Source organism: Seriola aureovittata, chromosome 10, assembly GCF_021018895.1.
Source record: "Seriola aureovittata isolate HTS-2021-v1 ecotype China chromosome 10, ASM2101889v1, whole genome shotgun sequence".
Classification (NCBI taxonomy): Eukaryota; Metazoa; Chordata; class Actinopteri; order Carangiformes; family Carangidae; genus Seriola; species Seriola aureovittata.
Genome location: NC_079373.1, coordinates 28,214,444 through 28,227,703, shown reverse-complemented (window position 1 = coordinate 28,227,703; position 13,260 = coordinate 28,214,444). Strand labels below are relative to the sequence as shown.

The following is a 13,260-nucleotide window of genomic DNA, read 5'->3' as shown; positions in this document are numbered from 1 at the left end:
TCGGGTGGACTGCAGCTGGACCATGAACCCACAGCTCTGTGTTTCAGGGTGAGAGACTTCCAGAGGAGGAGGATCTCCAGTGACAGCTCAGTGGCTGATGCTTTGTCCCAGAGCTCCTCCAAGACGACCCTGTGCAGGTAACTCACCTGTGCACATCTCTCAGGACTCTGCAGCGACCTCCACTCATTTTGTGAGGCTGATGATTTAAATTTAAACTTAACCTAAACTAAATCTAAAACCAGTGTGTTGACCTCAGCCTCAGCTCATGTGTAGGAGGTCACCACTAGAGGGCGCTGTAAACCTCATCAATTTAATAAGGGGACCTGATTAATGTCCTCTCAACACAACTAGTTTTATTCATGAATTTCATTAACAACAAAACTGCAAACATTTATTACAACGAGAGTAAAATAAATATATTGAATATTATGTATGGTAGTGATTTAGACTTCTGGGGGCCAGTCAGGGAGCCAATCAGCATGCAGCATGTCAGCACCAGGCTCTAATAATGCTGTGATTGGCTGATTATGAGTGAGTAAAGAGACCGACCTTCAAAATAAAACACAACATTATTACACAACAGTTAGTTCCACCAAGTAATGTGATTGGACGAGAGTCATTCCCTCAGTGCCGATATGGAGTATAACTGCTCTGGGACTTTTCCCTCCACGTATCACTCCTCTTCACAGCTGTTCCATCAACCGTTAATCAGCGCCAACGTCGTTAACGATCTCAGACTGTAACAAACAAAGATGAAAATATTTCAGAAATAACGTTTGAATTAAATGACGTCTGGTCGTCAGGAGACGATGAAGGAAGAAGCCTGGACACTTCAGATCATATGACATCATCAGGTCAGGAAAATGTTTATGTGTTGCTTAGCAACAGTCCAGTACCAGTCCAGGTGAGGAATATTTGTGTTGGCATAGAAATAAATGATGAGATAAAAAAACAAATCATAATCTGTTGTTGTTTATTTAACTAACATGGTGCTCTAAGACCGAATCAGATATCCAGAGCGTCACTCGCTCTGATGTTTCTCAATCTTCTTCATACGTATCCAGAACTGGGTGGAGCTGGGTTGGATCAGCCAACCACAGACCACATGAGCCGACTGTCGTACCCATGTAATCACTGTCTTCATGTTGTACACGTGTGACTGACAGGGTTTTAGTTGCTAACTGAAACCCAGACCTCACAGAACCTCACTCTGACCGTCCTCACCTGAACATCTTGTCCCACCTGTTTCTATGTGATCCTGAAGGAGGGAGGCAAAGTTCCCCAATGTCCATCGCTCCAACACCACCCTCGCTGATTTCAGATCCATGATTCGGTAGGACTCCATCTCTGTGTTCCTGTGGTGGTTCACCTGTTCACCTGTCCTGTGGTGGTTCACCTGTTCACCTGTCCTGTGGTGGTTCTCCTGTTCACCTGTTCACCTGTCCTGTGGTGGTTCTCCTGTTCACCTGTCCTGTGGTGGTTCTCCTGTTCACCTGTTCACCTGTCCTGTGGTGGTTCACCTGTTCACCTGTCCTGTGGTGGTTCTCCTGTTCACCTGTTCACCTGTCCTGTGGTGGTTCACCTGTTCACCTGTCCTGTGGTGGTTCTCCTGTTCACCTGTCCTGTGGTGGTTCACCTGTTCACCTGTCCTGTGGTGGTTCTCCTGTTCACCTGTCCTGTGGTGGTTCTCCTGTTCACCTGTCCTGTGGTGGTTCTCCTGTTCACCTGTTCACCTGTCCTGTGGTGGTTCACCTGTTCACCTGTCCTGTGGTGGTTCTCCTGTTCACCTGTCCTGTGGTGGTTCTCCTGTTCACCTGTTCACCTGTCCTGTGGTGGTTCACCTGTTCACCTGTCCTGTGGTGGTTCTCCTGTTCACCTGTCCTGTGGTGGTTCTCCTGTTCACCTGTTCACCTGTCCTGTGGTGGTTCACCTGTTCACCTGTCCTGTGGTGGTTCTCCTGTTCACCTGTCCTGTGGTAGTTCTCCTGTTCACCTGTTCACCTGTCCTGTGGTGGTTCTCCTGTTCACCTGTTCACCTGTCCTGTGGTGGTTCTCCTGTTCACCTGTCCTGTGGTGGTTCTCCTGTTCACCTGTTCACCTGTCCTGTGGTGGTTCACCTGTTCACCTGTCCTGTGGTGGTTCTCCTGTTCACCTGTCCTGTGGTAGTTCTCCTGTTCACTGTTCACCTGTCCTGTGGTGGTTCACCTGTTCACCTGTCCTGTGGTAGTTCTCCTGTTCACCTGTCCTGTGGTGGTTCTCCTGTTCACCTGTTCACCTGTCCTGTGGTGGTTCACCTGTTCACCTGTCCTGTGGTGGTTCTCCTGTTCACCTGTCCTGTGGTGGTTCTCCTGTTCACCTGTCCTGTGGTGGTTCACCTGTTCACCTGTCCTGTGGTGGTTCTCCTGTTCACCTGTTCACCTGTCCTGTGGTGGTTCACCTGTTCACCTGTCCTGTGGTGGTTCTCCTGTTCACCTGTCCTGTGGTAGTTCTCCTGTTCACCTGTCCTGTGGTGGTTCTCCTGTTCACCTGTTCACCTGTCCTGTGGTGGTTCTCTGTTCACCTGTCCTGTGGTGGTTCTCTGTTCACCTGTTCACCTGTCCTGTGGTAGTTCACCTGTCCTGTGGTGGTTCTCCTGTTCACCTGTCCTGTGGTGGTTCTCCTGTTCACCTGTCCTGTGGTGGTTCACCTGTTCACCTGTCCTGTGGTGGTTCTCCTGTTCACCTGTCCTGTGGTGGTTCTCCTGTTCACCTGTCCTGTGGTGGTTCTCCTGTTCACCTGTTCACCTGTCCTGTGGTAGTTCACCTGTCCTGTGGTGGTTCTCCTGTTCACCTGTCCTGTGGTGGTTCTCCTGTTCACCTGTCCTGTGGTGGTTCTCCTGTTCACCTGTTCACCTGTCCTATGGTGGTTCTCCTGTTCACCTGTCCTATGGTGGTTCTCCTGTTCACCTGTTCTGTGGTAGTTCTCCTGTTCACCTGTTCACCTGTTCTGTGGTAGTTCTCCTGTTCACCTGTTCACCTGTCCTGTGGTAGTTCTCCTGTCCTGTGGTTCTTCAGGTCCATATCTAACGGTTTCTCTTCTCTCTGACAGTCCCTCCAGTGCTATCTCACACCACCCTGAGAAAGGTAAAGGTTCTCACCTGAGAAACATTGAGCTGATCTACCTGTTCACACCTGTTGTATGTTCAGAGTCAGGTTCCCAGTGGACTCGGTTCTCCTGACTGCGTCCTGTGTTGTTCTTCTGCTCTGTAGAGGCAGAGCTGATCAGCTGCATTGAGGCTGAAGACCTGGACCAGGTGAGTCTGAAACAACAACTGGTTCATGTTTTATCTGATCCTGCTCCAAGTTAAAGCTTCCACTATTTGATTTAAAGTGTTAGAGCATTTGTTTAAACCATCTCCTCTCTCAGGCTTCTCTCTGGAGCTCTAGTAACAACAGGTTGGTCAGCCAATCAGAAGAGAGGAGGCTCTGAGCCTCTCTTCTGATTGGCTGACTGTTTTCTTTTCTTTCTTTTTTTAATTATTTTTTCGGGCTTTTTGTGCCTTTATTGATAGTGCAGTAGAGAGAGACAGGAAATGGGGAGGAAGAGAGAGGGGGAATGACATGCAGCTAAGGGCTTGTCCGATGCGGGACTCGAACCGGGGCCGACTGCAGCGAGGACTGTAGCCTCTACACATGGGGCGGATGCTCAACCTACTGAGCTACTTGACGCCCCGGCCCACTGTTTTCTGACTGATCCAATAAAAAAATAGCAGATTTCAGGTAAAAACACCCAGAGAAACCAAATCCTGTAAAGGTGTGGATGGTGGGTCCAGGTGGGCGGGGCTTGGTGACTGCTTTGTTGTGACATCACAAAGTTCCAGAAGTCCTGACGGCTGGTTTTAAGGCTCAGTTTCTGAATACAGGCTGTGTGCATTTCTCTGTGGACTGAGGCTTTGATACTTTCACAGTATTAATATAGAAGCTAGAGCTGATCTATAATCACACTACACATGGACACAGACCTTTACACTGGAGGAGCGTTAACTATATTCTGCCTTCATCAAACACAATACAGCTAATGGAGCTCCACCAGCAGGGGGCGGACCTGCTGTTGCAGGACGCAGCCGGCTGCACGCTGCTGCATCACGCCGTGCGGGTTGAGAGCAAAGAGATCGTCAAGTACCTCATCGACCATGGTAAGAGTCGACCATCAGACGTTAACAGCAGCTGGCGGCTCTGGATCTCAAACCTCACAAACTCGTTTGTCAACATTGTCATTTTGTTCAAACATTAAAGAGGTGCTTCTGTGTTTCCGGCTGTTCAAGTGTAGATAAGAAGAAACGAAACTCCTGTTTCAACAATGAAACAAATAAAGTGAAGTAGAATAAAAGAGATAAACCAGTAAATAACATTACATCAAGAAACATGAGTAAATACATTACAGAGTCATTCCTCTAGTTCTGTTCAAATACCGTTTCAGTTATTGTCGTTTGTGTTCTGGTTCTAATGCAGTGATCCGTTCTACTGAAGAACATCTCTATAAAGACCTGGAGCACATGTTACTGACAGATGACATATATATCATATATATCATATATATCATATATATGTGATGATAAAGAAGTTTGTCTTGTAGAAGATTGTGAATGTTCAGGTGAAAGCATCAGTTCATGTTGCCGTCAGCTCTGATCCAGACATCACTGTTTTTACTTCACCACTGGGGGCGCCACAACTGAGGCTGTTCACTGACTTTAAGAAAATAAAAGTCTTGAGTCAGTTGAAGAGATTTGTTAAGATGAAATAAAAAAAAATGATAACAAGGAAAAATCCAATATACAGAGAAGAAGAAGTCATCAGTGTGTGTGCGTGTGTGTGTGTGTGTGTGTGTGTGTGTGTGTTGGACTACAGGTGAATCTGTCATCAGATTATAACATCATCAGATTAGTCACAGATGATATTGAAGGTGGACTTTAGTCCCGCTCCTCTGACAGCGACATGTTTCTAACTTTGTTTATTTTTACTTTTAGTTCCCACGTCTCACCTGGACGTCACAGAGAGAGAGACGTAAGTCGGCTTCTGTGTTCTCTGTACTAATGTGATAATGATTTAATGCTGTGATGTAATAATGTGACTATGTTATTATATTATAACAATATAATGTGATAATAATTTAATGCTATAATATAATGATATTATCACATTATACTGTGATAATGTTATAGTATAATTACATATTGACAACCTTTGTTCCCACTGGCATCAGGCTGTATAACAGCCAGCCAAAGGAAGTGGACTAATTCAATTTACTTATTATTGTTTATTATTTATTATTAACTATTTTTAAGATAGTGGACACATGAACTTCCCCTAGGGGATAAATAAAGTGTCTTTCTATTCATCCATCCATCCAATGTTATAATGTTATAATAATAAAATGTTGTACAATAACATTCTAATATATTATTATTATAATATTAGATTTGGGCTGATATTCATTACTGTATTATGACCTTACTTTACATTGAACTTGGCTTGTGACAAATGAACTGAACAGCAGATATATCGGATAATATTTAGTTATTTTATATATCATGATATTTATGCTGGACTGCATTAATATCAGAGTTCAGAAATCAGCTGAGTCTGAATAGTGTGTGTGTGTATGTGTGTGTGTGTCAGAGGTGAGACAGCGCTCCACAAAGCTGCCACTTCCTGTCAGAGGAGCATCTGTCACTACCTGGTGGAGGGCGGGGCATCGCTCATGAAGACAGACCTGCAGGTAAACCACCTGTGACACACACTTCCTATGTTCCCGTGGTGGTCATGTGACTGTGTGATGTGTTGAGTGTTGGTGGGAAACAGCAGCTCCATCAGTGTTAGTGATGAGTGAACAGTGGGGGGCGAATGGTGGCACTCACCCAGGGCTGCTTCCTGCTGTATGAAGCACCACCAGCCTGAGACAGCCCCCCCCCCCCCCCCACCCCCCACCCCCCACCCCCCCCCCCCCACCAGGATCTGACCCACTTCTCTCAAGTGATTAATGTTGTGTGTCATTGAGAGACGAAGCGCCGCAGGATCCCGGCCCCGCTCCGACACACACAAAGGCCATGGCTCCCTGTTGCCATGGTGAAGCCAGTGGTAACAGGAAGCAGCCCATAATCTTCTTCTTCTTCTGCTCTCCAGCAAATGAAAAGAGTTCATGTGTCAGTGTGTGTGTGTGTGTTTGTTACTGTGTGTGTTTGTTAGTGTGAGTGTGTGTGTGAGTGTGTGTTTGTTAGTGTGTGTGTGTGTGTGTGTTAGTGTGTGTGTGTGTTAGTGTGTGTGTGTGTGTGTCTGTGTGTGTTTGTTACTGTGTGTGTTTGTTACTGTGTGTGTTTGTTACTGTGTGTGTTAGTGTGTGTGTGTCTGTGTGTGTGTGTGTCTGTGTGTGTTTGTTACTGTGTGTGTTTGGTAGTGTGTGTGTGTGTGTGTGTGTGTGTGTGTGTGTGTGGGTGTGTGTGTGTGTTAGTGTGTGTGTGTGTGTCAATTTGTCCAGTGTTGGTGCAGAGCTGCTGCTATACTGTCTGTCTGTCTGTCTGCAAACTGTCTGTCTGTCTGTAAACTGTCTGTCTGTCTGTAAACTGTCTCACTGTATGTCTGTCTGTAAACTGTATGTCTGTCTGTAAACTGTCTCACTGTCTGTCTGTAAACTGTCTGTCTGTCTGTAAACTGTCTCACTGTCTGTCTGTCTGTCTGTCTGTAAACTGTCTTGTCAGATCTAATCCACAGTTCTATAAAGTGTGTATCAGCAGATGATCAGTATCAGGACTCTAATCAGGATCAGCTAAAACCACATCAAACCACACGTCTGTGTCTTTCAGGGTGAGACTCCCAAACAGCACGCTGAGAGAGCCAGAGACCAGGACCTGGCTGAGTACCTGGAGAACCGCCAGCATTACCAGATGATCCAGAGAGAAGACCACGAGACGGCAGTCTGACCTCCGACCTGTCTGACCTCTGACCTGTCTGTCCTTAGCTCTTTCATGTATCTACTCCCAGCTCAGTGTGTATATCAGGGTCAAAGGTCGTGTTTTAACTCCTCAGACTGAATGTAGTCCACTACTCCTTCCTGTCTGTTCAAGACAGGAGGCTGGTAGACTGATGACATCATGATTATCAGTTATTGTTTTTGTAGACTGATGACATCATGATTATCAGTTATTGTTTTGATCAAACTGCTTTAACTGACCAGAGATCAGTGTTTGTTCTGTCGTCTGGTCCAAACTGAAGGAAACCTCTGGACACTAAAGTCAATTCAAACTAGACCACAAAGGCTCGTTTCTGAATGTGTCTCAATGAGCTGAACGTTAGCGCTCTGAACATTAGCACACTGAACGTTAGCAGTCTGAATGTTAGCAGTCTGAACGTTAGCAGTCTGAATGTTAGCAGTCGGAACGTTAGCAGTCTGAATGTTAGCGCTCCGAACATTAGCACACTGAACGTTAGCAGTCTGAATGTTAGCGCTCTGAATGTTAGCAGTCTGAACGTTAGCAGTCTGAACGTTAGCAGTCTGAATGTTAGCAGTCTGAATGTTAGCACTCTGAACGTTAGCAGTCTGAATGTTAGCAGTCTGAACGTTAGCAGTCTGAATGTTAGCACTCCGAACATTAGCACACTGAACGTTAGCAGTCTGAATGTTAGCGCTCTGAATGTTAGCGATCTGAACGTTAGCAGTCTGAATGTTAGCACTCTGAACGTTAGAAGTCTGAATGTTAGCAGTCTGTATGTTAGCGCTCTGAATGTTAGCAGTCTGAATGTTAGCGCTCTGAACATTAGCACTCTGAACGTTAGCAGACTGAATGTTAGCACTCTGAACGTTAGAAGTCTGAATGTTAGCAGTCTGAATGTTAGCGCTCTGAACATTAGTGCTCTGAATGTTAGGGTTAGGGTTAGCGTTAGCACTCTAGACATGAAAGGTAACACTCTAAATGTTAGCACTCTGAACGTTAGCAGTCTGAATGTTAGCACTCTGAACGTTAGCAGTCTGAATGTTAGCAGTCTGAATATTAGCACTGTGAACGTGAACGTTAGCGCTCTAAATGTTAGCACTCTGAACGTTAGCAGTCTGAATGTTAGCAGTCTGAATGTTAGCAGTCTGGACGTGAACGTTAGCGCTCTAAACGTTAGCACTCTGAACGTTAGCAATCTGAATGTTAGCAGTCTGAATGTTAGCAGTCTGAATGTTAGCAGTCTGGACGTGAACGTTAGCGCTCTAAACATTAGCACTCTGAACGTTAGCAATCTGAATGTTAGCAGTCTGAATGTTAGCAGTCTGAATGTTAGCAGTCTGGACGTGAACGTTAGCGCTCTAAACGTTAGCACTCTGAACGTTAGCAGTCTGAATGTTAGCAGTCTGAATGTTAGCAGTCTGAATGTTAGCAGTCTGAATGTTAGCAGTCTGAATGTTAGCAGTCTGGACCTGAACGTTAGCGCTCTAAACATTAGCACTCTGACCTGTGTGTAAATGACAGTGTGTGCATGTGTGTGCATGTGTGTGTGTGTGTGTGTGTGTGTGTGTGTGTGTGTGTGTACAGATGTGAACAGTGACAGCATTTATGTGTCTGCAGCTGGATTTGATGGAAACTAGATGCTTTCGCCATATCAGTTAGAGCGGCTGCAAAAACGTGTCTTCTCAGCTTCTAGTGATGATTTCTGATGAGAAATAAGTGTTTGGATATTTAATGTAGCCTCAGAGGAGTTTAGATATTTATGATGTGTAGAGATAAAGACTTTATGTGTTTGTGTCTGCTACATGAGAATGAAGCATAGTGATGTGTATCTGCTGTACATAGCTGAGATAGACTCAGTGTGAAAACTGAAGCTGAAGCCAGATTCTGCCAAAGCAGTCAGTCTGTACTAAAAGCTAATTATGATGACACTGTATGATAACGAGTAATCACTGTTTGGTTTTATCATTTGAGTGACCTGCAATAAAGCATGTCAGTAACAATGTTCTGAGAGACGTGAAATTATTCCCAAGAAGAAGAAACTGTTTGTCCATCAACAGGAAATGAACCACACATTGTTTTATTTATTGTGTCATGGCGTTCAACAACAACAACAACAACAACAACAACAACAACAAGGCCCTGAGGACCTGAAGGAGGACAGGACAGAGCTTGCCTGCCGCTCTCTGTTTACAGCTGCAGCTCACAACAATGACCTCCACGCATGACTGAGCCATCACAGACTTTCTGACTGAGGGAGGGGAGAACACAGAACCAAGAGAACACAGAGAACAGAGAGAACAGAGAGAGAACAAATATATATCTCACATAACATATATATCACATATCACACGCATTTATATATCACATATATATCATATAAATCACATATAAATAACATATGTCACATTTCATGTATATGTAGCCGGAACAGCCTTGAAGTCCCGACAATTCTGCGTTGTGTTCAGGTGCAATATGAGATACCGGACACTGGAGATGCTGCCACGTGAATTTTCTTTATTCTGTTCCCCACAATCTGTAATGTGACATTCTGAGTGTGAGCGTTTACACATTTCCACGACCGGCTACCGCTCTCCATCAGGTTAACGATCACCGACTTTGAAATGAAATAAATTTTAAACTAAACATTCCTCCATAAACAATCAGCTGCACCCATACCTGTAATGTGACATTCTGAGTGTGAGCGTTTACACATTTCCACGACCGGCTACCTAACACACAAAAACAAAGAAACAAAGATAAGGAGAGATGAATTAACATGTGCGCTTAGACGCACCCCTCCGCACCCACACACACACCCACAGGGAGAGCTCCGGCAAGCTAGCTTGCTCTCTTCGTTCAACGTGCAGATGAACAACAAACCATACATGACCTAAAACCTTTACAAACACATCACAGACCAATATTCTCAAATTTAACTGCTTCCAACTACACTTAAAACTTAAAAAATGAACTTTTTAGTTTAAGCTATTTCAAACACTTACCGCTCTCCATCAGGTTAACGATCACTGAGGAGAGGCGGATCTGACATCACAACCGACATCATGGAACTTCAAAATAAAAGTGCTGACTATGAGAATAAAATAACCATAAAATGTGAAGCCAAAATTAATAAATAAGGTTACCTCATTCTGAAAACAATGTTAAATAATGTTGACATAACATAAAAATAATCATAAAAATAAGTCAAAACACATAATAGAAAGGATTTTGGTGAAATTAATAAAATAAAACAAAAAATTATACAAAACTCTTTCCTTGTCCGTTACATTCACCCCTCCTTAATTTCTCCAAAATCCCAAACATTAGGAAGGAACTGTAATCAGTAATTTGTGCAATCTACAATGGTCACATTCACTCAAACCAAGATGACCCCCGGAATCAGATTCCTCAATACAGCATGAAAAGCTACTTATGAAATAAGTTCAGAGAAGACAGAAGTTGATCAGGCTACTGTGTCTCCTAGTTAATATGGTGCCTTATACACCACACCCAATCTTGGCACACAACCCTACCAATGAAAACATTTATCGTGCATGAACAAGAAGATACATAAGAATGATGATGAATAATGAATGAAAAAAAATAATAAATAAAAAAAATAAAAAATACTACAATTTGTACGTAGCTGTACCCCCATCTATCACACCTCAGAACAGAGTCAGCAAAGACTGAGATTTTCTGCCAAACCCTCTCATAATACCCCTTGGAAGTGGTTTCTGGGCCATGTTCTCAATTAGGCGATTAACCGCCTTAACAACCCTGCCTGTACGGGTCCTGACAGCATGTCTCTCAAGCCCTGAATTTTGCATTGGTGCTTGATCACCATCCACTGTAACATCAGGCAAGTCTCTCGGAGGTAAAACCTCCTCCCTCCGTTCCACACTCCCACCATCTGCAGAATTGTCATGAGAACCTGCACATGACATCTGATCAGTGTCCAAAGTTGAGGATTCTGACCTCTCATCCATCTCTTTCGTCTCCTTACCATCCCCCAATGACTCACAGTCAACATCCGGTGACATGCTCACCCATGAGTTTGTCCGGATCTCTGAAGTTTCCTCTGACAGACCCCTCAAGGCATCTGCTAGCCGAGTCTGAGACCCACTGATCTCATCTGTGGTGGCTGAACTGGGTTCTGCACCGGTTTGTTCGGGGATTGGTAAAAAGCTCACATCCAATATCAAGTTCCGATGCACCACCTTGGTCTTTCCACTCTCATCCTTGATTTTGTAGATGTGAGTTTGGGGATTACAGTCTATGACTGTATAGATTGTGGGTTCCCACTTATCTGCCAACTTTCTCTTCCCTCTCTCTGCTTTATTGGCAAGCAAAACTCTATCCCCCACATTCAGACAGGTGCCCCGGACCTTTTTGTTGTAGCCATCGGCTTGATGCTGCTGTTCTTTTCTTGCATGCTGCTGGGCAATACTAGCAGCTTCACGAAGGCTCGCCATCAGTTTGCCAGCATAGGTCTTGTAGTCAACCACATTGGTGTCCTTAAGGACCTGCTGGAAGACCATATCTACCGGGAGTCTAGGGATTCGACCGAACATCAGATAGAATGGAGCATATCCAGTTGTTTCATGCACAGTAGCATTGTAAGCGAATGTCAGGGTTTGTATCTGCTGTGCCCAGTGTTGTTTTGCTGCCAGTGGTAAGGAACGTAGCATACTGCCTAGCGTCCTATTGAATCTTTCAGTCTGTCCGTTTCCCATAGGATGATATGCCGTTGTATGTGACTTTGCTACCCCTGCGAGACTGAGGAGTTCTGATATTAGTTTGCTTTCAAAATTGGCTCCCTGATCGGAATGAATCCGCTCCGGAAAACCATATATGCAAAACACATTATCCCACAACTTCTTTGCAACTTGTTTCGCCGTCTGGTTTACACAGGGGAAAGCATGAGCCAACTTTGTGAAGTGGTCTGTTACAACCAGAACATCCACAGATCTCTGCTTGCTATCCTCGGCGCTCCAAAAATCGATACACACCAACTCCATGGGTGCTGAGGTGTGGATGCTCTCCAATGGAGCTCGGGCAGCTGGTTCAGGGGTTTTTGCAAGGACACATCGTCGGCAGCATTTCACGTAATCCTTAATGTCTCTTTCCATTTGTGGCCAGAAAAAGCGCTGTCTGGCAAGGTGCAGGGTTCTGGCTTGTCCTTGGTGCCCCGCGAGATCATGCACTCCAGAAAGGGCCTTGGCTTTACAGGTCGATGGTAAGACGAGTTGATACCTTGTGTGTCTAGTCAATGGGTCCCTGATTGTCCTATAGAGGACTCCATCTTGAACTCTCAGACGATGCCATTGCTTACAGAGTGCTCGTGCCTTATGAGGTAAGTTACTTCTCTCCCTTCTGGATGGCGGTTCTCCCCGTTCTACAAATAGCAAAACCCCCCGAATGTATGGGTCCGACTCCTGACTGTGCCGAAGTTCCTCAAGAGACAGAGCTGGAAGTGCCTCTTGTTCGGAAGGTGCTATCTGAGGAAGAGCCTTAAAAAACTGTACCGCTCGTGACTCTGCTGCCTCTTCCCACTCAATGTGAGCTACACAAATGGATTTAACATCAGAGGAACTCTGACTTCCAATTTGATTGCCACAAGAGACATTTGCACTTGCACAGACTGAGTCAGGTGCCTGAGAGCATTGAACCCTGCACCGAAAAACATCTTGCACTCCTTCCGCCTTTGTAGCCTTAGCCTCTGCCACGAGATCCTCGTATGGCTCACTGATCAGCCTTTGACTCACTGACCTGGAAAAAGGGTCTCTACTCAAGGCATCCGCCACAACGTTCTTCGTTCCGGGGATATGCTTGATGCTGAAGGTGTATGGGGACAGCTTGGCCACCCACCGCTGTTCACAGGCATCAAGTTTTGGTTTAGTCATCAAATAAGTCAATGGATTATTATCGGTCCACACTGTAAAAGAATGTCCCTTCAACCAATGACCGAATTTCTCACAAACACTCCACTTGAGCGCTAAAAATTCCAAGCGATGGGCGGGATACCTCTTTTGTGAGCCAGTCAGAGTCTTGCTTGCAAAGGCGATTGGACGGGCCTTTGTCTCACCCTCTGGTATCTGGGACAAAACCGCTCCTAGACCATTGAGAGAGGCGTCGATGGAGAGGACCAGCGGTTTGGAGAAGTCTGGGTGTGCGAGGACCACACAGTTCAGGAGCTTGTCCTTGAGACTGAGGAAGGCGGAGTCACAATCATCGGTCCAATCTGTAGGTTTTAGCTTTCTGAAAACCCCTGTCTTCTGGTTTGATTTGCCA

At 45.1% G+C, this 13,260-nt stretch overlaps 2 protein-coding genes across 5 annotated transcripts in view; one reads left to right on the top strand and one right to left on the bottom strand.

Annotated features, from left to right (window-relative positions):
- Positions 1-8,966, top strand: part of LOC130176620 (diacylglycerol kinase zeta-like) — a 45,792-nt gene extending 36,826 nt beyond the window's left edge. For 2 of the 3 annotated variants that reach the window (XM_056387802.1, XM_056387804.1), the window contains exons 26-33: positions 48-137; positions 1,265-1,333; positions 3,087-3,121; positions 3,248-3,291; positions 4,053-4,173; positions 5,005-5,041; positions 5,657-5,756; positions 6,838-8,966. In XM_056387802.1, coding sequence (XP_056243777.1) covers positions 48-137; positions 1,265-1,333; positions 3,087-3,121; positions 3,248-3,291; positions 4,053-4,173; positions 5,005-5,041; positions 5,657-5,756; positions 6,838-6,954 — 613 coding nt within the window. In that variant the 3' untranslated portion in view covers positions 6,955-8,966. The remainder of the gene's footprint in view (positions 1-47; positions 138-1,264; positions 1,334-3,086; positions 3,122-3,247; positions 3,292-4,052; positions 4,174-5,004; positions 5,042-5,656; positions 5,757-6,837) is intronic. The other variant, XM_056387803.1, reaches the window with a different exon arrangement.
- A 492-nt stretch (positions 8,967-9,458) lies between these two features.
- On the bottom strand, positions 9,459-12,143 carry LOC130176621 (uncharacterized). 2 transcript variants are annotated; one of them, XM_056387805.1, is made up of 2 exons: positions 9,643-12,143; positions 9,459-9,499 (listed from the first exon to the last, which is right to left on the bottom strand). In XM_056387805.1, the coding sequence occupies exon 1, from the start codon at positions 12,096-12,098 to the stop codon at positions 10,635-10,637; it is 1,464 nt and encodes a 487-aa protein (XP_056243780.1). In that variant the 5' UTR covers positions 12,099-12,143; the 3' UTR covers positions 9,459-9,499; positions 9,643-10,634. The 2 variants fall into 2 exon arrangements, with proteins under 2 accessions (XP_056243780.1, XP_056243781.1); XM_056387806.1 differs by having other exon boundaries at positions 9,459-9,695; positions 9,969-12,143.
- Between the last annotated feature and the right edge of the window lie 1,117 nt (positions 12,144-13,260).

What these genes read in the sequence shown, in the direction of transcription:
- LOC130176621 (XM_056387805.1), bottom strand. Translation starts at nt 12,098, where the DNA reads ATGGAAAGAGACATTAAGGATTACGTGAAATGCTGCCGACGATGTGTC.